This window comes from Lonchura striata, chromosome 27 (assembly GCF_050655825.1).
Source record: "Lonchura striata isolate lonStrDom1 chromosome 27, ASM5065582v1, whole genome shotgun sequence".
Classification (NCBI taxonomy): Eukaryota; Metazoa; Chordata; class Aves; order Passeriformes; family Estrildidae; genus Lonchura; species Lonchura striata.
The window spans coordinates 1,811,072-1,831,802 of NC_140729.1; the positions used below are offsets into that span (position 1 = coordinate 1,811,072).

At 58.2% G+C, this 20,731-nt stretch overlaps 2 protein-coding genes and 1 long non-coding RNA gene across 18 annotated transcripts in view; 1 reads left to right on the forward strand and 2 right to left on the reverse strand.

The window, feature by feature from the left end:
- ARHGAP23 (Rho GTPase activating protein 23) overlaps nucleotides 1–1,107 on the forward strand; it is a 51,499-nt gene extending 50,392 nt beyond the window's left edge. For 4 of the 5 annotated variants that reach the window (XM_085561796.1, XM_077788325.2, XM_085561795.1 and 1 more), the window contains exon 24: nucleotides 47–1,107. In XM_085561796.1, the coding sequence (XP_085417922.1) occupies nucleotides 47–1,069 (1,023 nt within the window). In that variant the 3' untranslated portion in view covers nucleotides 1,070–1,107. The remainder of the gene's footprint in view (nucleotides 1–46) is intronic. The other variant, XM_085561797.1, reaches the window with a different exon arrangement.
- LOC144247476 (uncharacterized) lies at nucleotides 562–8,674 on the reverse strand. Of its 2 annotated transcripts, XR_014950211.1 has the most exons (3): nucleotides 8,211–8,673; nucleotides 1,659–8,157; nucleotides 562–1,616 (listed from the first exon to the last, which is right to left on the reverse strand). It is a non-coding gene; the product is annotated as an uncharacterized LOC144247476 (long non-coding RNA). The 2 variants fall into 2 exon arrangements; XR_014950210.1 differs by lacking the exon at nucleotides 562–1,616 and having other exon boundaries at nucleotides 4,095–8,157; nucleotides 8,211–8,674.
- SRCIN1 (SRC kinase signaling inhibitor 1) overlaps nucleotides 8,675–20,731 on the reverse strand; it is a 73,981-nt gene continuing 61,924 nt past the window's right edge. For 3 of the 11 annotated variants that reach the window (XM_085561787.1, XM_085561783.1, XM_085561791.1), the window contains 4 exons: nucleotides 17,452–18,558; nucleotides 15,437–15,574; nucleotides 8,784–9,313; nucleotides 8,675–8,742 (listed from right to left, as the gene is read on the reverse strand). In XM_085561787.1, the coding sequence (XP_085417913.1) occupies nucleotides 8,981–9,313; nucleotides 15,437–15,574; nucleotides 17,452–18,558 (1,578 nt within the window). In that variant the 3' untranslated portion in view covers nucleotides 8,675–8,742; nucleotides 8,784–8,980. Of the gene's footprint in view, nucleotides 9,314–10,360; nucleotides 11,022–15,436; nucleotides 15,575–17,451; nucleotides 18,559–20,731 lie in introns of those variants that run through there. The other 8 variants (XM_085561788.1, XM_085561789.1, XM_085561792.1 and 5 more) reach the window with 5 other exon arrangements.

Sequence of the window (20,731 nt, forward strand, 5' to 3'; positions counted from 1 at the left end):
GTCGGTGTCGCCGCCACCCCTGACCCCGCTGTCCCCTCGCTCGCAGGGCACGTGGCCGTCGCGCAAAGCTCCGCCGCACCGGGAGCTCCTCGCCATCCCCTTCGTCTCGGCCGCCGCCCGCAAGAGGAAGAAGAGGAGAGAGGCCGAAGGCGTTGGGAGCAGCACCGACGACGACGCGGAGCGCAGGGACAGCCCCGGCCGGCAGCTGGAACGGGAGATCCCCGCGGTGACACCGGGCAAAGCTCCCCGCGGCACCGGCACCGAGCCGGCAGCTCTGGGCCCGGCCGGGATGGAACGGGAACGCTGCGGCGATCCCGAGCCGGCACCGGACGCCCGCTCCATCGTGTCCGGCTACTCCACGCTGTCCACCATGGACCGCAGCCTGTGCTCCGAGGTGCACTCGGTGGCCGGGAGCCGCGGGGAGGAGGCGGATGACGAGCGCAGCGAGCTCAGCCACATGGAGACGGACACGGAGAGCCGCGAGGGAGCGCGACCGGGACAGCCCGGGGGACAGGACGGGACAGGCGACGAGGACAAGTCCCCCCTGGGCCGGCCGTCCTTCAACTCGCACCGCCTGATCCAGTGCGACACGCTGGCCCGCAGGAAGCTGGGGCGACCGCGGCCGGCCGGGGACACGGCGGGGGCGGCCAGCGGCGACGAGCAGAGCTGGGCGGCCACCGGGCGAGCGTCGCTGCGGGAGCAGCTCCGGCAGCACCTGCGGGGCTCCGCCGATGACTTCGGGGTCCGCCTGCGCCGGGCCAGCTCCCCCGAGAGCCGCCGCAAGAAGAGCAGCTGGCGCCGGCACACGGTGGTGGTGCCCGGTGGCCTCAAGGACCTCAACTTCAACGAGTGGAAGGAACCGCGGGGACACGAGGGGACAGCGGGACCCTGTCGCGACAAGGACTCGGGGCTCAGCAGCCTGGAGTCCACCAAAGCCCGGCCCGCGGTTTCCTCGCCCGCCCCGCCTGGCGCTGCTGGCACGGGCGCGGCCACCGAGAGCCCGGCCGCCGGTAGCCCCGGTCCCGCGGCGCCCCGGCGCTGTGACCCCCCCGGGCCGTGTTTAATTTAAGGATTGTCCCTTGTCGCCGTATTTAATTGTGCTCCGGACGAGCTGTTGGTGTTATTTAACAGGTCCCGGTGGCCACGGAGGGGACGAAGCCACCGCGTCCCCCAGGCTTTGGGGACCGGCGGTGGTGCCACCGCACGGTGCCCCAGCCCCCGGGCAGTGCCAGGAGGGGCGTGGGGGGCTCACGGGGACTGTCCCCAGGGGTGGCACTGCTGTCCCCAGCCGCGGCGGAGCGGAGTGCGGGCACTTCCCTGGGCGCTGCGGGACCTGGCCCGGGCTGGGGACCCTGGGGACCCTGGGGACACCAGGGACCTCGGTGTGACAGGCCCTTGGGGACCCTGGGGACACCGGGGACCTCGGTGTGACAGGCCCTTGGGGACACCGGGGACCTCGGTGTGACAGCCCTTGGGGACACTGGGGACACCGGGGACCTCGGTGTGACAGCCCTTGGGGACACCGGGGACACCGGGGACCTCGGTGTGACAGGCCCTTGGAGACCCTGGGGACACCGGGGACCTCGGTGTGACAGGCCCTTGGGGACACCGGGGACCTCGGTGTGACAGCCCTTGGGGACACTGGGGACACCGGGGACCTCGGTGTGACAGGCCCTGGGGGAGCCTGGGGACAGCAGGGTGACAGACCCTGTGCTGGGGACCCTGGGGAGCTCGGTGTCACAGACCCTTGCTTTGGGGAACCCTGGGGACCCTGTGAGAGACCCCTACCCTGGGGGACCTTGGGGACATCAGGGTCACAGTCCCCTACCCTGGGGACCTTGGGGACATCAGGGTCACAGACCCCTGCCCTGGGGACCTTGGGGACATCAGGGTCAGAGACCCCTGCCCTGGGGACTCTGGTGTCAGATTCCCTGCCTCGGGGGACCTTGGGGACATCAGGGTCACAGACACCTGCCTTGGGGACCTCGGTGTCACAGACTCTTGCTCTGGGGGGCCTTGGGGACATCAGGATTAGAGACCCCTACCCCGGGGGACCTTGGGGACATCAAGGTCACAGACACCTGCCCTGGTGACCTTGATGACAGACCCTGGGGACATCAGAGACCCTGGGGACATCAGTGACCCCGGTGACCTCGATGACAGACCCTGGGGACATCGGGGACCCTGGGGACATTAGGGACCCTGGGGACATCAGTGACCCCGGTGACCTCGATGACAGACCCTGGGGACCCGGGGGACATCAGGGACCCCGGTGACCTCGATGACAGACCCTGGGGACATCGGGGACCCTGGTGACATTAGGGACCCTGGTGACCTCGATGACAGACCCTGGGGACATCAGGGACCCTGGTGACATTAGGGACCCTGGGGACATCAGTGACCCTGGGGACATCAGAGACCCTGGGGACATCAGTGACCCCGGTGACCTCGATGACAGACCCTGGGGACATCGGGGACCCTGGGGACATTAGGGACCCTGGGGACATCAGGGACCCTGGTGACCTCAATGCCAGACCCTGCAAACCCTGGGGACATCAGGGACCCTGGGGACATCGGTGACCCTGGGGACATCAGAGGCCCTGGGGACATCAGGGACCCCGGTGACCTCGGTGACAGACCCTGGGGACCCTGGGGACATCAAGGACCTGGTGACCTCAATGCCAGACCCTGGGGACCCTGGGGACTCTCCATGCCCTGAGAACCTTTCGGGGTCCCACCTCAGAGACCCCCCCCGTGTGCCGGCGTCCCTTGGGGACCTCAGCGCTGTCACCCTCACCTGGGGGGGCTCCGCAGAGGACAGGGGACACCCTGTGAAGGGGAGGGGACACCGCCACCCTTCACCCTCCACGGGTGGCACCTCCTGGAATGTCCCCGTCCCCTCCCATCGCTGTCCCCTTCCTGTCCCCACCCCCAAGGCCAGAAGCACTTTAGGAAGGGAATTTGGGGACACCGGGCGTGGCCACAAGTGCCACCACCTGGTGTCACACCCTGTCACCGGTCTCTCCGTGTCCTTCTCGTACCTTATGCAAATATTTGCTGTAAAGTCGTTGGGTTTTTCTTTTTTTTTCGTTATTTTTTGGGGGTTTTTTTGGGTTTTTTGTTATTTTCTTCCTTTCCTCCCCCCTGTAAATATCATCCCCGCCCCTGTAACATACCCCAAAGGATTTCTAAAGATTTTTTAAGAAGTTTTGCTCAGCCAACCCCGAGCAGGGGACGTGCTGGACCAGTGGTGACTTTTTAAAACCCTCCTGCATGTCCCCCGCCTCCCAAAAAAAAAAAAAAAAACCCAACAAAAAATCCCTTCCCACCCCAATTCCCCGATCTGCAAAACTGCAAAAAAATCCCCAAACCAACCCAAAAAATCCCCCTTGCTTTGCCCCCTCCCAGCTCCAGGCTATATATTGGAAATAAACTGGTTATTCAAGGTTTTGTTGGTATTAATTTCCCTTTTTTTGTTGTTTTTCTGGTGGGCTGGGACATTGCCTAAATTCCTGCTGTTAGGAATTTTTATTCCTGGATTTCTCCGCGGGAGGATAAATCTCATTTTTCTCTGAGCCTGTGGGGAGGAAATACCAGAATTGGGGATGCCCCATCCCCGTCAAAATTCTCAATTTTTGATTTCTCAAATTCCTCAAATTTCTCGAAGTTTTTAGACTCCTCAAATGTCTCGAATTTCTCAATTCTCAAATGTCTCAAATTCCTCAGATTCCTCAAATTTCTCAATTTTATCAAATTCCTCAGATTCATCAAATTTCTCAGATTCCTCAGATTCCTCAAATTTCTCAATTTTATCAAATTCCTCAGATTCATCAAATTTCTCAGATTCCTCAGATTCCTCAAATTTCTCAATTTTATCAAATTCCTCAGATTCCTCAAATTTCTCAGATTTTTCAGATTCCTCAAATTTCTCAATTCTCAAATGCCTCAGATTCCTCAAATTTCTCAATTCTCAAATGCCTCAAATTCCTCAGATTCCTCAAACTTCTCAATTCTCAAATGTCTCAAAATTCGAGGAAGCGAGAGAGGGGAAAAAAAATCGCCGGAAAAAGACAGAAAAAGAGGCCAAAAAAAAAAAAAAAAAAAAAAGGTAATTTTATTAAAGCCGGACACTCTGATAGAAAAGAAAAATTAGAAAGGGAAAAAAGGAAAAGAATAAAAAGCAACCCTTTTGTCACGGGAATAATTACAACGGTCACACACAACTACCCATGGCATCCACGGTGACACGGGGGGGACACGGCGTGGGGAGGGGGTGACACAGGCTGGGGGAGGGGGTCCCCTCCCTCCCCTCCCCCTCTTTTCCCCCGCGCGAGGCTTTTTTTTTTTTTAATTTTTTTTTTTTTACATTTTTCTTCATTTTTTTCCCTTTTTTTTTTTTTTTTTGTTGTTGTTGTTCCTTTTATTTCCTTTTTTAAAACAGTTCACGAGAAAATTCATGCGGAAAAGAGAGAGAGACACGACGGCGTAGAAACCCCAAAACAGCCTCTAAGGAGAGCCAGAAATTCGCTTTTTTTCCCTTTTTTTTTTGCTTTTTCTTCTCAGTTCTTCTTTTTTTTTTTTTTTTTTTGTCCTTTTCAGAGTCGTAGCCTTTTATTTTTTATTTTTTTGTTGGTTCTGAAACAACATCCAGACGAGTAAAGCGGGGAGCGCATGCAGCGGGCGCCTCCGACACATGCACGATGCAGGCAGCGCTTGGATTTGGGCTTTTTTTTGTGCTTTTTACACATTTTCCTCTTTTTTTTTGGTCGTTTTTAAAAACATTTTTTTTTTTCCGGTCTGAACCGGATTCGAGTTGTTTCGTTTTGAATTTTGGTGGGTTTTTTTTTGGTTTTTTTTTTGTCGTTTTTGCTTCAGCGAGGGATTTGCGCGATGCCATGAAGGGGACGGACGCACACGCACACGCGGGGACATCACGCTCACGGGGACACCAGCCGGGACAAGGGGACATCACGGGGGGGTTTGGGGACAGTTTGGGACCTGCCACCCCCTCAGCTGGCCTTGTCACCCCCCTCACCTGGCGCTGTCACCCCCTGGTTTGGCACTGTCACCTCCCGGCTCGGCATCGGTGACGCCGAGCGGGGAGACGTGGCTTGGGGACAAGCCCCAGAATTGGTGACAGCTTGGGGACACCACGGTGGGGACACTGAGATGGGGACACCAAAATTTGGGACACCAAATTGGGGACACCAAACTGGGGACACCAAATTTGGGACACCAAATTGGGGACACCAAACTGGGGACACCAAATTTGGGACACCAAATTTGGGACACCAAGATGGGGACAATGAGATGGGGACACCAAATTAGGGACACCAAATTTGGAACACCAAGATGGGGACATCAAATTTGGGACACCAAGATGGGGACACCAAATTAGGGATACCAAATTTGGGACACCAAGATGGGGACATCAAATTTGGGACACCAAGATAGGGACAATGAGATGGGGACACCAAATTTGGGACACCAAGATGGGGACATCAAATTTGGGACACCAAGATAGGGACAATGAGATGGGGACACCAAATTGGGGACACCAAATTTGGGACACCAAGATGGGGACACCAAATTGGGGAGACCAAGATAGGGACACTGAGATGGGGACACCAAATTGGGGACATCAATGTGGGGACATCAAATTTGGGACACCAAGATAAGGACAATGAGATGGGGACACCAAGATGGGGACACCAAGATAGGGACACCAAATTAGGGACACCAAACTGGGGACACCAAATTTGGGACACCAAGATAGGGACAATGAGATGGGGACACCAAGATGGGGACACTGAGATGGGGACACCAAATTAGGGACACCAAGGTAGGGACAACATGGTGGGGACACCAAAGTGTGGACACCAAGATGGGGACACCAAATTTGGGACACCAAAGTGGGGACACCGTGCTGGGGACGCTAAAGTGGGGACATTGAGGTGGGGACACTGAGGACAGCTCCCTCCAGTGTCATTTTTGGTGGTGTCCCCTAGTGGGTGGCATTGTCACCTCCATCTGAGTGTCCCCAAGGGGGTGGCATTGCCACCTCCATCTGGATATCCCCAAGGGGATGGCACTGGAGTGTCCCCATGGAGGATGGCACTGTCACCTCCATGCGGGTGTCCCCACAGGGGTGGCATTGTCACCTCCATGCAGATGTCCCCAAGGTGATGGCACCATCACCCATGGAGGAGGGCATTGTCACCTCCATACAGGTGTCTCCAAGGGGGTGACATTGTCACCTCCATACGAGTGTCCCCACAGGGTTGACATTGTCACCTCCATATGAGTGTTCCCACAGGGGTGGCATTGTCACCTCCATATGAGTGTCCCCAAGGGGGTGACATTGTCACCTCCATGTGGGTGTCCCCAAGGGGGTGATATTGTCACCTCCATACAAATGTCCCCACAGGGTTGACATTGTCACCTCCATATGAGTGTTCCCACAGGGGTGGCATTGTCACTTCCATGTGGGTGTCCCCAAGGGGGTGACATTGTCACCTCCATATAAGTGTCCCCAAGGGGGTGACATTGTCACCTCCATATGAGTGTTCCCACAGGGTTGACATTGTCACCTCCATACGAGTGTCCCCAAGGGGGTGACATTGTCACCTCCATACGAGTGTCCCCAAGGGGGTGACATTGTCACATCCATGTGGATGTCCCCACAGGGGTGGCATTGTCACCTCCATACAAATGTCCCCACAGGGTTGACATTGTCACCTCCATACGAGTGTCCCCAAGGGGGTGACATTGTCACATCTATGTGGATGTCCCCACAGGGTTGACATTGTCACCTCCATACGAGTGTCCCCAAGGGGGTGGCATTGTCACCTCCATACAAGTGTCCCCACAGGGTTGACATTGTCACCTCCATACGAGTGTCCCCAAGGGGGTGACATTGTCACCTCCATGTGGGTGTCCCCAAGGGGGTGACATTGTCACCTCCATGTGGGTGTCTCCAAGGGGGTGGCATTGTCACCTCCATACGAGTGTCCCCAAGGGAGTGACATTGTCACATCCATGTGGATGTCCCCACAGGGGTGGCATTGTCACCTCCATACAAGTGTCCCCACAGGGGTGGCATTGTCACCTCCAGCCAGCAGCTGCCGCCGCGCCCCCTCCTCGGGCGCCACGAGGTGACAGAAGGTGACAGAAGGTGACAGGGCGGGGCAGGGGAGGGGACAGCGCCAGGTGCCACCACCACCCCCTGGCAGCTGCGGCTTTGCTACAGCGAATCCACTTTGGTAGCCAGAAAAAAAAAAAATTAATTAAAAATCAAATTAATTGCGAACGCATCCGCGACTGCTATTGCTGCTGGCACTGGGGCGCGGGACGGCGTCCCCAAGGCCACCAGGGGACACCTGGTGACACCTGGGGACACCTGGGGACAAGGAGAGAGGGCGGGGACTCAGCGCGACACGAGGAGCTCTAAACCTAAGCGGGGATTTGGAATCCAGCCCCTAAATAATTCCGGACGTGATTTATTTATTTATTTCTCTTCTTTTTCCTCTTCTCTTTTTTTTTTTTTTTTTTTTTTTAGATTATTTTCCCCTCTTTAAATATTTATATATAGATTTATATTACGTATATTATATATATATAATATGTAAATATATTTTTTAAAACAATATAAAATGTTAAGACACTTCACTTAAATGTAAAGAGTTGCTTTTTTTGCAATCCAAAGAAATTGCATCATGATTTTTTTTTTCCTTTTTTTTTTTTTTTAACCTTCCTTCCTTTTTATTTTTTTGGTCTTTTTTTTCTTTTTTTTTTTTGTTTTTTGTCCTTTTTTTGCGTGTGTTTTCTCTTTGTTATTCAAAAAAAAGGCTCTCGTTTCTTCTGTACAAAAATGACCGAGATACAAAAAAAAAAAAATAAAAAACAAAACCACAAAATCAGAGGAAAGGGGGGAAAGGACGAAAAAGGAATTGAAATTCAAATAAAACCCAAAAATAATCAAATAATCAACCCAAGGACGAAATGGAGAACGGAAGGAGTGATCGGATCTCGTGCTGCACACACAGAGCACATGAACACGCACAGCTGGGCACACCTGGGCACACCTGGGCACACCTGGCGTACACCCAGAACACATATGGGTACACCTGGGCACACCTGGAGTGCACCTGGGCACACCTGGAGTACACCCAGAGCACAGCTGGGCACAGCTGGGCACACCTAGAGTACACCTGGGCACACATAGGTACACCTAGAGTATGCTCAGAGTACACCTGGGCACACCTGGGCACACCTGGAGTACACCCAGAGCACACCTGGTGCACACCTGGGCACAGCCAGGTGAGCCTGGCACACCTGAGGAGCACCTGGGCACTGCTGGGGCACAGCTGGGCACACCTGAGATGTACCTGGATACACCCGGGCACAGCTGGGGTGTCCCTGGGCACAGCTGGGACACGCCTGAGATGCACCTGGGCACACCTGGGGTCTACCTGGGCATACCTGGGGTGTCCCTGGGCACACCTGTGCACACCTGGAGCCCACCTGTGGCACACCTGGGGTCTACCTGGGCACACCTGGGGTGTCCCTGGGCACACCTGGGCATGCCTGGCGTCTACCTGGGTACACTCGTGCACACCTGAAGCCCACCTGGGCACACCTGGGGTCTACCTGGGCACACCTGGGGTGTCCCTGGGCACACCTGGGCACACCTGGGGTCTACCTGGGCACACCTGGGGTGTCCCTGGGCACACCTGTGCACACCTGTGCACACCTGGGCACACCTGGGGTGTCCCTGTGCACACCTGGGCACACCTGGGCTGTACCTGTGCACACCTGGACCCGCCCGGTGCCCCCCACCCCAGGCTGGGCAGAACCGCGGCTGCTCCCCCGGGGGGGTGCTCCGGGACGCCGGTCCCCAACCGGGAGGTGACAAAACCGCACCGGGTCACCCCCCCCGCCGGGACCCCAATTCCCAATTCCCAATTCCCCAATTCCCAAATCACACCCGCGCCCTGCGGCCCCTCCGGCACTCGCGGGGACCCCCCGGCGCCACTCGCGGGGACCCGGGCGCGGTGGTGGCGCTGGTGGCGGAGGTGACGAGGAGCCGGGATGTCCCCGAGCCTTCGGCCTCGCCGGGCACCCACCGGGGAGCCCCGGCCGGGGCTGTCCGCTCCTCCCGCGGGGACAGCGCCGCGGCGCCCGGGGCGCTCGGGGGTCGCTCCGGGGGTCGCTCCGAGCGTGTCTTGGGGCGCCGCTGCTTCCCGGTTTTCCGCGAGGTGGGAGCTGGGAGCTGCTCCTGGCTGGAGGCTGGTGGGGGGAAGCTCGGAGAGCTCTTAAATAAATAGAATAAAATAAAAAAAAAACAAAAAAAAAAACAAAAACAAAAAAAAAAGCGGGGGGGAGGGGAAAAGGGGGGAGAAAAAGAGAGGGGAGGGGAACAAACCAACAGCGATCCAAAGGGGAGGGGGAAAAGAGGAAAGGAGGGAAAAAAAGAGGGGAAAAAGGAGGGGAAAAAGGGGGGGGAAGGAGGGGGAAAAGGAGGAAAAAAGGAGGGAAAAAAGAGAAAAAAAGGAGGAAAAAAGGGGGAAAAAAGAGAAAAAAAGGAGGAAAAAAGGGGAAAAAAGAGAAAAAAGGAGGAAAAAAGGGGGAAAAAAGAGAAAAAAGGAGGAAAAAAGGAGGAAAGGAGGAAAAAAGGAAAAAAGGAGGAAAGGAGGAAAAAGGAAAAAAGGAGGAAAGGAGGAAAAAAGGAGAAAAAAATGAGGGGAAAAAAGGGGGGAAAGGAGGAAAAAAAGGAGGAAAAAAGGAGGAAAAAAGAGAAAAAAGGAGGAAAAAAGGAGGAAAGGAGGAAAAACAGGAAGAAAAAAAAGAGAAAAGGAGGAAAAAAGGAGGAAAGGAGGAAAAAAGGAGAAAAGGAGGAAAAAAGAAGGAAAGGAGGGAAAAAAGGAGGAAAAAAGGAGGAAAAGAGGAAAAATGGAGGAAAAAAGGAGGAAAAAAGGAGGAATAACAGGAGGAAAAAAGGAGGAAAAAAGGAGGAAAGAAGGAAAAACAGGAAGAAAAAAAGAGAAAAGGAGGAAAAAAAGAAGGAAAGGAGGAAAAAAGAAGGAAAGGAGGGTAAAAAGGAGGAAAGGAGGAAAAAAGGAGGAAAAAAGGAGGGAAAAAAAGGAGGAAGAAAGGAGGGAAAAAAAGGAGGAGGAAAGGAGGAAAAAAGGATGAAAAACAGGAGGGAAAAAGGACGAAAAAAGGAGAAAAGGAGGAAAAAAAGGAGGGGAAAAAAGGAGAGAAAAAAAAAAACCCAAAAAGAGAGAGAGAGAAACAGAAAGTGGCTGGTTGGCCATGGCGGAGCGGGAGGGGACACAGATTCGGGCCGAGGCGCGGCACAGGCGAGACACAAAAGTTCTTTTTTTTTTTGGCGGAGCGGAAGGCGACAAAAAGCACGGATGAAAAACAGAAAGAGCAGGGGACACAGGTGGCGGATTCCCCTGCGGAGAGCGCCTCAAGGAGAAGCCAAGTCCCAGGGAGGAGGAGGAGGAGCCCGAGGAAGAGAGGAGGAAGGCCCCGGGAGCAGGAGAGCGGCCGGGCGGAGCTGGCAGGGAGCTCAGAATGAGATGGAGGAGTTCCTGGCCCCAAAGGAAGTCAATACGGGGATGGATGTTCTGCCAGCTGCGGGTTTTTCTGAGACCGTGGGGGAGGTCTCACTGGCCTCTTTAGATGGTCTAGTGGCCTGGAAAGAAAAGCAAGATTCAAGGAGGACGAGGAGGAGGAGGAGGAGGAAGGAAGGGGTGGAAAGTTTGAAGAGAAAGAAAAGGGAAAGCTTGGAAAATAAACCAACAACAACAAAAAAAATAAAAGGCGAAAGAAAGGAAAGGAAAATAAATGAAATTAAAAAAAATACCAAAAAAAGGACAGAAAAGAACCCCAAAAACAACGGAGAAGCGAAAGGAGCTCGTCGAGAAAGCAGCACTGAGTCAGGCCTGAGGTCAAGCAGCTGGAAAAGGGCCACCACCACAAAGAGCAGCCACAAGAGCGGGTCCCACGCGTCACTGACACGGGCAGGGGACGTCCCCGAGGCGTGAGGACGGACGGACGGACGGACGGACACACAGCCACGCACAGCCGGGGGTGGGGGAGGACACGGGGTGGGGGGGAAAGGCAGAGGGGGGACAAGAAGTGGCAGCGTTAGAGCGGGCACGGCCCCCGGCAGCACCCAAGGGTGCCCGCCGTGTCCCCGTCCCCCAGATAAATCCCACACGGGGGACAAAAGTGACACGGAAAAGTCGCTGCTGCGGCCCAGGGGAGGGGACTTGGTGGCCTGATGGGGTCATGGGGATGCTTCCTGCTCCCTCAGGTTTGTCCGGTCCAGGGGGAATCCAGAGGGAATTCCCTGCCTCTTCCCGGTTCTATGGGGTGGGACAACGTCACAGCCTAGAGGGACACCTTGAAAAACCTCAAAAATCCCTCAAAAAACCTCAACAAACCACAAAAAACCCTCAACAAACCTCAAAAAACCTCAAAAAAACCAGAGGGATGCTCCAACCTTGAAAAACCTCAACAAACCCTCAAAAAACTGTCAAAAAACCCTCAAAAACCTCAAAAACCCCCCCAAAAACCCCAACAAACCTCAAAAAAACCTCAAAAAAACCAGAGGGATGCTCCAACCTTGAAAAACCTCAAAAAACCCTCAGAAAACCTCAACAAACCTCAGCAAACCTTCAACAAACCTCAAAAAACCTCAAAAAAAAACCAAGAGGGACACTCCAAACTTGAAAAACTCAAAAAACCCTCAAAAAACCCCAACAAACCTCAAAAAACCTCAAAAAAACCAGAGGGATGCTCCAAACTTGAAAAACTCAAAAAACCCTCAAAAAAACCTCAACAAACCTCAAAAAACCCTCAACAAACCTCAAAAAAACCTCAACAAACCTCAATAAAAAACCTCAAAAACCTCAAAAAAATCCCTCAAAAAAACCCCAAAACCCTCAAAAAAACCCTCAAAAAACCCTCAACAAACCTCAAAAAAACCCCAAAGAACCCCAACAAACCTCAAAAAACCCCACAAAAAACCCCAAAAAACCTCCAAAAACCCTCAAAAAAAACCCCTCAAAAAACCCTCAACAAACCCTCAAAAAAACCCCAAAGAACCTCAAGAAGCCTCAAAAAAAAAATCCCACAAAAAACCCCTCAAAAAACCCTCAACAAACCTCAATATAAAACCTCAAAAAAACCCTCAAAAAACCCTCAAACAACCCCCAAAGAACCTCAACAAAACTCAAAAAACCCACAAAAAAACCCTCAAAAACCCCTCAACAAACCTCAATAAAATCCCTCAAAAAAACCTCAAAAAAACCCTCAAAAAACCCTCAAAAAAACCCTCAACAAACCTGAAAAAATCTCAAAAGAACACCTCAAAAAACTTCAAGAAACCTCAAAAAAACTTCAAAAACACCTTCAACAAATCTCAAAACACCGCCTCCCTGGGGAGGTTTTTTCACCGAGTGGGGGTTTGACCCTTTTTGCCCATTTTGCTCCTTCCACACTTTTTCCCCTCGGAACCGCGCCGCGAGGAGCTGGGAAAATGAGCGGAATTGGGTTTATTTCCCGTTTTTTTGGGGGTCGGGGAAGGGATGGAGGCGCAGCGCGGGGGCAGAGGAGGGGTGGGGGCGAACCCACCCAGCGAGGGGGAAAAATGGGGTGCAGGGACGTGGGGGGACGGGGACAGCAGGGAGGGACAAAAGCCACCCCAAGTGTCCGTGATCCCCAGGCCAGCTGGGAATGCGCGGGCAGCGCTGGGGTGACAGCAGGGACAGAGTGGGGGGAACCCCGAAATTGCCCCCCGAGGTGGGGAGGGGGTCAGTGCTGGCTGCTGGGGGGGTTTGGGGTGCTCCATGCCACCCCCAAAACGCTTCTCTTCCAGCTGCTGTGGCCCGCTGGCGTTGTCACCGCAGTGTCACCGCAGTGTCACCACAGTGTCACCACGGTGTCACCACCCCGCCTGGGACACCCACGAGCACACCCACACCCACTGTGGGTGCACAGAGTGGGAGGGGAGGGGGTCTGGGCTCCCCAAAACCTCCCCCAGCAGGGAATTCTCATCCCGCGGCTTCAACAGCACGGCCAAGGAGGTGGCATTGTCCCCCTGGGGTGACACGGCCACCCGCTCAGGGTGGCACCCAGCGTTTGGCGACCAACGTGGAGTTTGTGACTTTGTGACTTTGTGACTTTGTGACTCTGCCCTGTCTGTGCCCCTGTCGCCAGCCCCCGGGGCGGGCACAGAGAGTGACAAGAGCCACCCCCGCAGTGCCACCACCGCGTCCCTCTGTCCCCAACCCCAAAGCCGAGAAGGTCCCAAAAATAAAAAGAGAGAGAACGCGATCCCAAAACTCATCACCCCGCGGGTGTCCCCGGCTCGGGCTGTGCCCAGGGTGATGCCAGGGCGGTGGGCAGCTCTGGTGGGGCGGTGGGCAGCGCTGGGGGTAGTGGGCAGTGCTGGTGGGGTGGTGGGCAGCCTTGGGGAGGGGTGGGCAGCCTTGGTGGGGCGGTGGGCAGATTTGGGGGTGGTGGGCAGCACTAGGGGCAGTGGACAGCCTTGGGGGCAGTGGGCAGTGCTGGGGGTGGTGGGCAGCCCTGGGGGGGTGGTGGGCAGCCCTGGAGGGGCCGTGGGCAGCCCTGGGGGCAGTGGGCAGCCCTGGAGGGGTGGTGGGCAAACCTGGTGGGGTGGTGGACAGCCCTGGAGGGGCGGTGGGCAGCCCTGGAGGGGTGGTGGGCAGTGCTGGAGGGGTGGTGGGCAGCCTTGGGGGTGGTGGGCAGCCCTGGAGGGGTGGTGGGCAGTGCTGGAGGGGTGGTGGGCAGCCTTGGGGGCGGTGGGCTGCCCTGGGGGTGGTGGGCAGTGCTGGAGGGGTGGTGGGCAGTTCTGCGGGTGGTGGGCAGCCCTGGAGGGGTGGTGGGCAGTGCTGGAGGGGTGGTGGGCAGTTCTGCGGGTGGTGGGCAGCCCTGGAGGGGTGGTGGGCAAACCTGGTGGGGTGGTGGGCAGCCTTGGGGGCAGTGGGCAGCCTTGGAGGTTTTGGACAGCCCTGGTGGGGCAGTGGGCTGCCCTGGGGGTGGTGGGCAGCCCTGGAGGTTTTGGACAGCCCTGGGGGCAGTGGGCAGTGCTGGGGGCGGTGGGCAGCCCTGGGAGGATCGTGGGCAGCCTTGGGGGTAGTGGGCAGTGCTGGTGGGGTGGTGGGCAGCCTTGGTGGGGCGGTGGGCAGCCCTGAGGGCGGTGGGCAGCCCTGGGGGTTTTGGACAGCCCTGGTGGCAGTGGGCAGTTCTGGGGGTGGTGGGCAGCGCTGGGGGCGGTGGGCAGCCTTGGGGGGGGGGGTGGGCAGATTTGGGGGTGGTGGGCAGCACTGGGGGCAGTGGGCTGCCCTGGAGGTTTTGGACAGCCCTGGTGGGGCAGTGGGCTGCCCTGGGGGTGGTGGGCAGCGCTGGAGGGGTAGTGGGCAGCCCTGGGAGCGGTGGGCAGCCCTGGAAGGGTGGTGGGCAAACCTGGTGGGGTGGTGGGCAGCCTTGGGGGCGGTGGGCAGCCCTGGAGGTTTTGGACAGCCCTGGAGGGGTGGTGGGCAGCCCTGGGGGCGGTGGGCAGCCCTGGAGGGGTGGTGGGCAGCCCTGGGGGCAGTGGGCAGTGCTGGTGGGGTGGTGGGCAGCCTTGGTGGGGCGGTGGGCAGCCCTGGGGGTTTTGGACAGCCCTGGTGGCAGTGGGCAGTTCTGGGGGTGGTGGGCAGCCCTGGAGGGGTGGTGGGCAAACCTGGTGGGGCGGTGGGCAGTGCTGGTGGGGTAGTGGGCAGCCCTCGGGATTTTGGACAGCCCTGGTGGGGCAGTGGGCTGCCCTGGGGGTGGTGGGCAGTGCTGGTGGGGTGGTGGGCAGTGCTGGGGATTTTGGACAGCCCTGGTGGGGCAGTGGGCTGCCCTGTGGGTGGTGGGCAGCCCTGGAGGGGTGGTGGGCAAACCTGGTGGGGTGGTGGGCAGCACTGGGGGCGGTGGGCAGCCCTGGAGGGGTGGTGGGCAGCGCTGGAGGGGTGGTGGGCAGCCCTGGAGGGGCCGTGGGCAGCCCTGGGGGCAGTGGGCAGCCCTGGAGGGGTGGTGGGCAAACCTGGTGGGGTGGTGGGCAAACCTGATGGGGTGGTGGGCAGCCCTGGAGGGGTGGTGGGCAGTGCTGGAGGGGTGGTGGGCAGTTCTGCGGGTGGTGGGCAGCCCTGGAGGGGTGGTGGGCAAACCTGGTGGGGTGGTGGGCAGCCTTGGGGACGGTGGGCAGCCTTGGAGGTTTTGGACAGCCCTGGTAGCAGTGGGCAGTTCTGGGGGTGGTGGGCAGCCCTGGAGGGGTGGTGGGCAAACCTGGTGGGGTGGTGGGCAGCGCTGCGGGCGGTGGGCAGCCCTGGAGGGGCGGTGGGCAGCACTCGGGGGGTCTCCGGGGGTGCAGTACCTGCTGCTGGCCCTGGATCCGCATGTATTCCATGCGCTGCTTGATGTGCTTGCCCTTGTCGGGGCTGCCCTGCTGGCCCTGCTTCAGCCGCGACGCCGGATTCACCACCTTCATCGCCGGGATGGAGACGCCGCCGCTCTGCCGGGACAAAACCCAGACGGGGGGAAAGGGTTAGAATTGGTTGGCGGAGCCCTGGATGGATGGAGATGTGCCACCACCCTTTGCCGGGCACAGCCCGTGGGGACGATGCCAGGTCAGGAGCGAGGTCACCGGCTCGGCCGTGAAGCTCCGAACCCCACCGGGACTTACCGGGAGGCAACCGGGAGGGATTTTAGGGCGCGCACGGCACACACCGGGACACCGAGGGACAGCCAAGAGAGAGGGGAAAGAGGCGGCGGCAGGCGGAAGCAGAATTCCAGGTGGGAACGGCGGCAGTGGGAATACAGAGGAGTTTATTCACTGTGCACAGGATCCACAGGCGGCAGCGCCACACACACACACACACCCCGTGCATCCCCTCCCGTGCCCAGGTCCCCTCCCGGTGTCCTCCTGCCCTGTCCTGTCGCAGCCCAAATTTGGGATGGCTCAGGTGAAGCCCTGGGATCCTCAGTGGTCCCCACAGGTGGGACACGGGGGATTCCCGCACCCCGCAGCGCGAGGGAATCATCAAAGGATGGAAAATCCTCAGCTGGGAGGGAGCCGCGAGCATCAGCCGAGCCCAAATCCCAGCCCTGGAGAACCCCACAAGTGTCTGTGCCGCACCATCCGCAGCATTCCCAGCCTTGGGAATCTTCCCAAGCAGCTCAAAATCCTTGGAATGCGACACCAGCCCCGCCCTGCCCTGCTCTGCTTTAGGATTGACCCATCACAGCTCCTCCCGCCTAACCCTGAGCCTGGCTTCGCTCAGCCCCGGCCATAAATCCATCCCGCAGCTCCACTTCCCCTTTCCCGGGGGAAAAAAAACGGGAAAAATTGCAGCCACACCCCCGTTCACCCAGCGAGAGCCCGCAGAGGACGGCTCCAAGTGGAAAAAGAGATTTTTTTTTTTTCCCCAGCGCTGACTGTTAATAAAGGAGCAGGTTGTCATCGCGGCAGAGCTCAGGGCATTTTTTCCCTCCCTCCCTGTTTTTTTTCCCCAGATATTCAGCTGGATTCCAGCAGAAAGCAATTTGGGATGGCTTCAGGGAGCTCGTGCTGTGGTTTAATGAGGAGAAACATCTGCCAGGCTCCGGCTGCCGCTCCTTAGGAGAGGGATTTTATGGGAAATGGTGAAACCGGGAGCGGTGCTTCGGCACCCAGCCCTGCCTGACCCAGGGGGATGCTCGAGGATCCCGTGGGATGCTCCTGGATCCCGTGGGATGCTCCTGGATCCCGTGGGATGCTCCTGGACGCCCTGGGATGCTCTTGGACCCCATGAGGTGTTCCTGGACCCTGTGGGATGCTCTTGGATCCTGTGGGATGTTCCTGGACTATGTGGGATGATCCTGGACCACCTGGGATGCTCTTGGATCCCATGGGATGCTCCTGGAACCTGTGGGATATTCGTGGATCCCATGGGCTGCTCTTGGACTTCATGGGATGCTTTTGGACCCCATGGGATGCTCCTGGAACCTGTGGGATTTTTGTGGACCCCATGGGATGCTCCTGGATCCTGTGGGCTGCTCTTGGACCCCATAGGATGTTTGCTGACCCTGTGGGATGCTTTTGGATCCCGTGGGATGCCCATCCTGGACCTGGTCCTTCAAAATCCTGCCAGGGCAGAAGAATCCCCCTCATCCAGGGTGTAACTCCAGGATGGGATCATCCAGCACCACCCGGCACCTTCTCCCTTCCAGCTCATCCCTCGCTCACTCCTGCCCTTCCCAGAACCCTCCAAGAGTCAGGAGGAAGAGGAAGATTCGCTCTCCACCCCAGCTCTGCCTGGAGGAGGAGTCACAGAGAGGGAGCAGGCGGAGGAAGAGACACCAGAGTGAATCCAGGGCAGAGCAGGGCACGGGGGAGAAGAGAAAATGAACCTGGCGAGTGCCGGGGGGCAGCTGCGGCTTGGGGAGCAGCGCTGGCTTGGTCCTGCTCGCAAAGGGACTCTTGGCAGCACCATCCTTGGCCCGGCTGAGGTCCAGCGCGGTGTCACCGTCGCAGCCTCCGTGCCCAAGGTCCCTCGGGTTCTTCCCGGCCTCCTCGGATCCCAGCGCGCCCTTGGGGAACGCCAATTCCACGGCGGGGTGGCTGCTGATCTCGCTGATGGTCATTTCCAGCTCGCGGATGGTTTCCTCCAGGCTGTCCAGTCTCTGGTAGGTGTCCTCACAAATCTCCGTTTTGCCCGCGGTCGTGGGGGACAAGCGGCCTCTGCAGAGCCCCTCCGCCGTTCCGGGGTCACCCCCAGCATCTGGAGCTCCTCCATCCCATCCTGGAGCTGCCGTGGCTTGGCTGGAGCGGGCAGGGATCTGCTCTAGCGGCTGCTGTTCCACCCGGGAATGTCCCGCTGCCCACGGGGCTGCGTCTCTGCCCGCGGAACCCCCAGAATGTGCCCCAGGGTGGGTTGGTGGCTCTCGACCCGGGGCTGGTGGGTTCTCCTCCCTCCACGCGGCTTTGGGAACCCCAGACGAGCATCTAGAACCGAGCCTGGCTCCTCTTTGGGAGTCCCCATCGCCGTCGGGAATGTGAGGGATGATCCCGGCACGGATGGAAGGGAGCGCGGCCTCTGCGGCTCCGGCACCTTCCCCGCGGCTCCGAGGAGGCCACGCAGCCGCGGGAATTTGGGGACAAATCTTTGGGGACAAATCGCTGCCTCCTGGCCTGCTGGCAGCGTCCAGACCCGCGTCCCCTCCTCGTCCCCCCGTTTTATCCCCCGGGGATGCCGAAGGGAACGCCCGGGATGTGCTGCCGGGGGAGCGCGGCGCTGGAGGGGGTTCCTGTGCCAGCGGGGATTTTGGGGAGCTGCCAGGAGCCCCCACACAGCCTCTCCTTGTCCCCTCGGGTGGCAGCTGCCCTCCTGCTGCTGCGCTGCCCGGTGCCACCCACAGCTCCGGCTCGGCTTCGGGGGACGGCGGCTCCGACCCGCACTCGGTGAGCACGATCTGGGGCAGGGAGAAGGCCCGGCTGGCCGGGGCTGCCAGCGGCTCCTAGGCAGAGAATTCAGACAGATTAGGGGCCAGCAGGCAGCGGGGTTTGCCCGGGAGGCGCCACGGGGCACCAGAAATTATTGGGGTCCCCCCACGCCGGTGCTTGTGGGCACGGCAGAGTTCCAGGCGGGAGTTTGGGAAGGGAAGGGGGCTCAGATCCATCCTGCCCGTCCCATACAGCCCAGCGGGATTCATGGCGTGGGCAGGGGATGGAGAGGGTGGATCAGCTCCCTCCTCCAGCCCTGACATCCCACAGGGATCCAGAGCATGGACAGGGACTGGACAGGGATGTTCAATTCCCTCTTTTCCAGCTCTGACATTCCACAGGAATCCAGAGCATGGACAGGGACTGGATAGGGATGTTCAATTCCCTCTTTTCCAGCTCTGACATTCCACAGGGATCCAGAGCATGGGCAGGGAATGGACAGGGAAGTTCAATTCCCACTGGGATCCAGAGCAGGGACAGGGACTGGACAGGGAAGTTCAATTCCCAGTGGGATCCAGAGCATGGACAGGGAATGGATAGGGATGTTCAATTCCCTCTTGTCCAGCCCTGACATCCCACAGGGATCCAGATCATGGACAGGGACTGGACAGGGATGTTCAATTCCCACAGGGATCCAGAGCATGGACAGGGAATGGACAGGGATGTTCAATTCCCTCCTGTCCAGCCCTGACATCCCACAGGGATCCAGAGCATGGACAGGGAATGGACAGGGATGTTCAATTCCCACTGGGATCCAGAGCATGGACAGGGAATGGACAGGGATGTTCAATTCCCACAGGGATCCAGAGAATGGACAGGGAATGGAAAGGGAGGTTCAATTCTCACAGGGATCCAAAGCAGGGACAGGGACTGGACAGGGATGTTTAATTCCCTCCTCTCCAGCTCTGACATCCTGGAGATCCAGAGCACGGACAGGAGATGGAAGAGGATGTTCAATTCCCTCCTGTCCACGGACTGGGAATGGACAGGGATGTTCAATTCCCTCTTTTCCAGCCCTGACATCCCACAGGGATCCAGAGCGTGGACAGGGACTGGACAGGGATGTTTAATTCCTTCCTCTCCAGTTCTGACATTCCACAGGGATCCAGAGCAGGGACAGGGAATGGAAGGGGATGTTCAATTCCCTCTTGTCCAGCCCTGACATTCCACAGGGATATCCCATCTGGACATTCCCTGCTCTGTCCTGGCGTTCTCTGCTCCATCCCAGTCCCTCCTCCAGTCGTTTTCCTCCTGCCCTTCCCATCCTGGACATTCCCTACTCCATCCTGGCATTCCCTGCTCCATCCTGGCATTCCCTACTCCATCCAGGACATTCCCTACTCCATCCTGGCATTCCCTACTCCATCCTGACGTTCCCTGCTCCATCCTGCCAATCCCTGCTCCATCCTGACGTTCCCTGCTCCATCCTGACGTTCCCTACTCCATCCTGGCATTCCCTGCTCCACCCTGGACATGCCCTGCACCATTCCATCTGCTCTCTAGGTATTTTCCTCCTGCTCTTTGTACCCTGGACATTCCCTGCTCCACCCTGGACATGCCCTGCTCCATCCCAGCCGCTCTCCAGACTCTCTCCAGCCCAGAGCCCAGCTCGGATCTCAGGAGGGGCAGGACGGGGCCAGACCCAACTCCGGGATGATCCCAAACCACCGGATCCTGCTCCAACCCTTCCCTTTCCATGCACGGAGCGGAGTCTCCCATGCAGTGCCCACCCCCGGGGCGTGCCGTGAGAGCGGCGGGCGCTGCCCGGTGCTGGGGTGGCTCTGGTGCATCCCGGGACCCACGGCCGTGGGTCAGTGCCAGTTAGAGAACCACGGCCGTGGGTCAGTGCCAGCTCGGGAGCCACAGCCGTGGGTCAGTGCCAGTTAGAGAACCACAGCCGTGGGTCAGTGCCGGCTCGGGAGCCGTGGCTGTGGGTTAACACCAGCTCCGGTGCCAGCCAGGAGCCATGGCCATGGGTTAGTGCCGGCTCCGGTGTTGTTTCAGTGCGAGGAGCCACGGCCATGGGTCAGCACCGGCCCCGGTGCCTCCCGTGACCCACAGCCGTGGGTCAGCACCAGCCCCGGTGCCTCCCGTGACCCACAGCCGTGGGTCAGCACCGGCCCCGGTGCCTCCCGTGACCCACAGCCGTGGGTCAGCACCGGCCCCGGTGCCGTGTCAGTGCCGAGA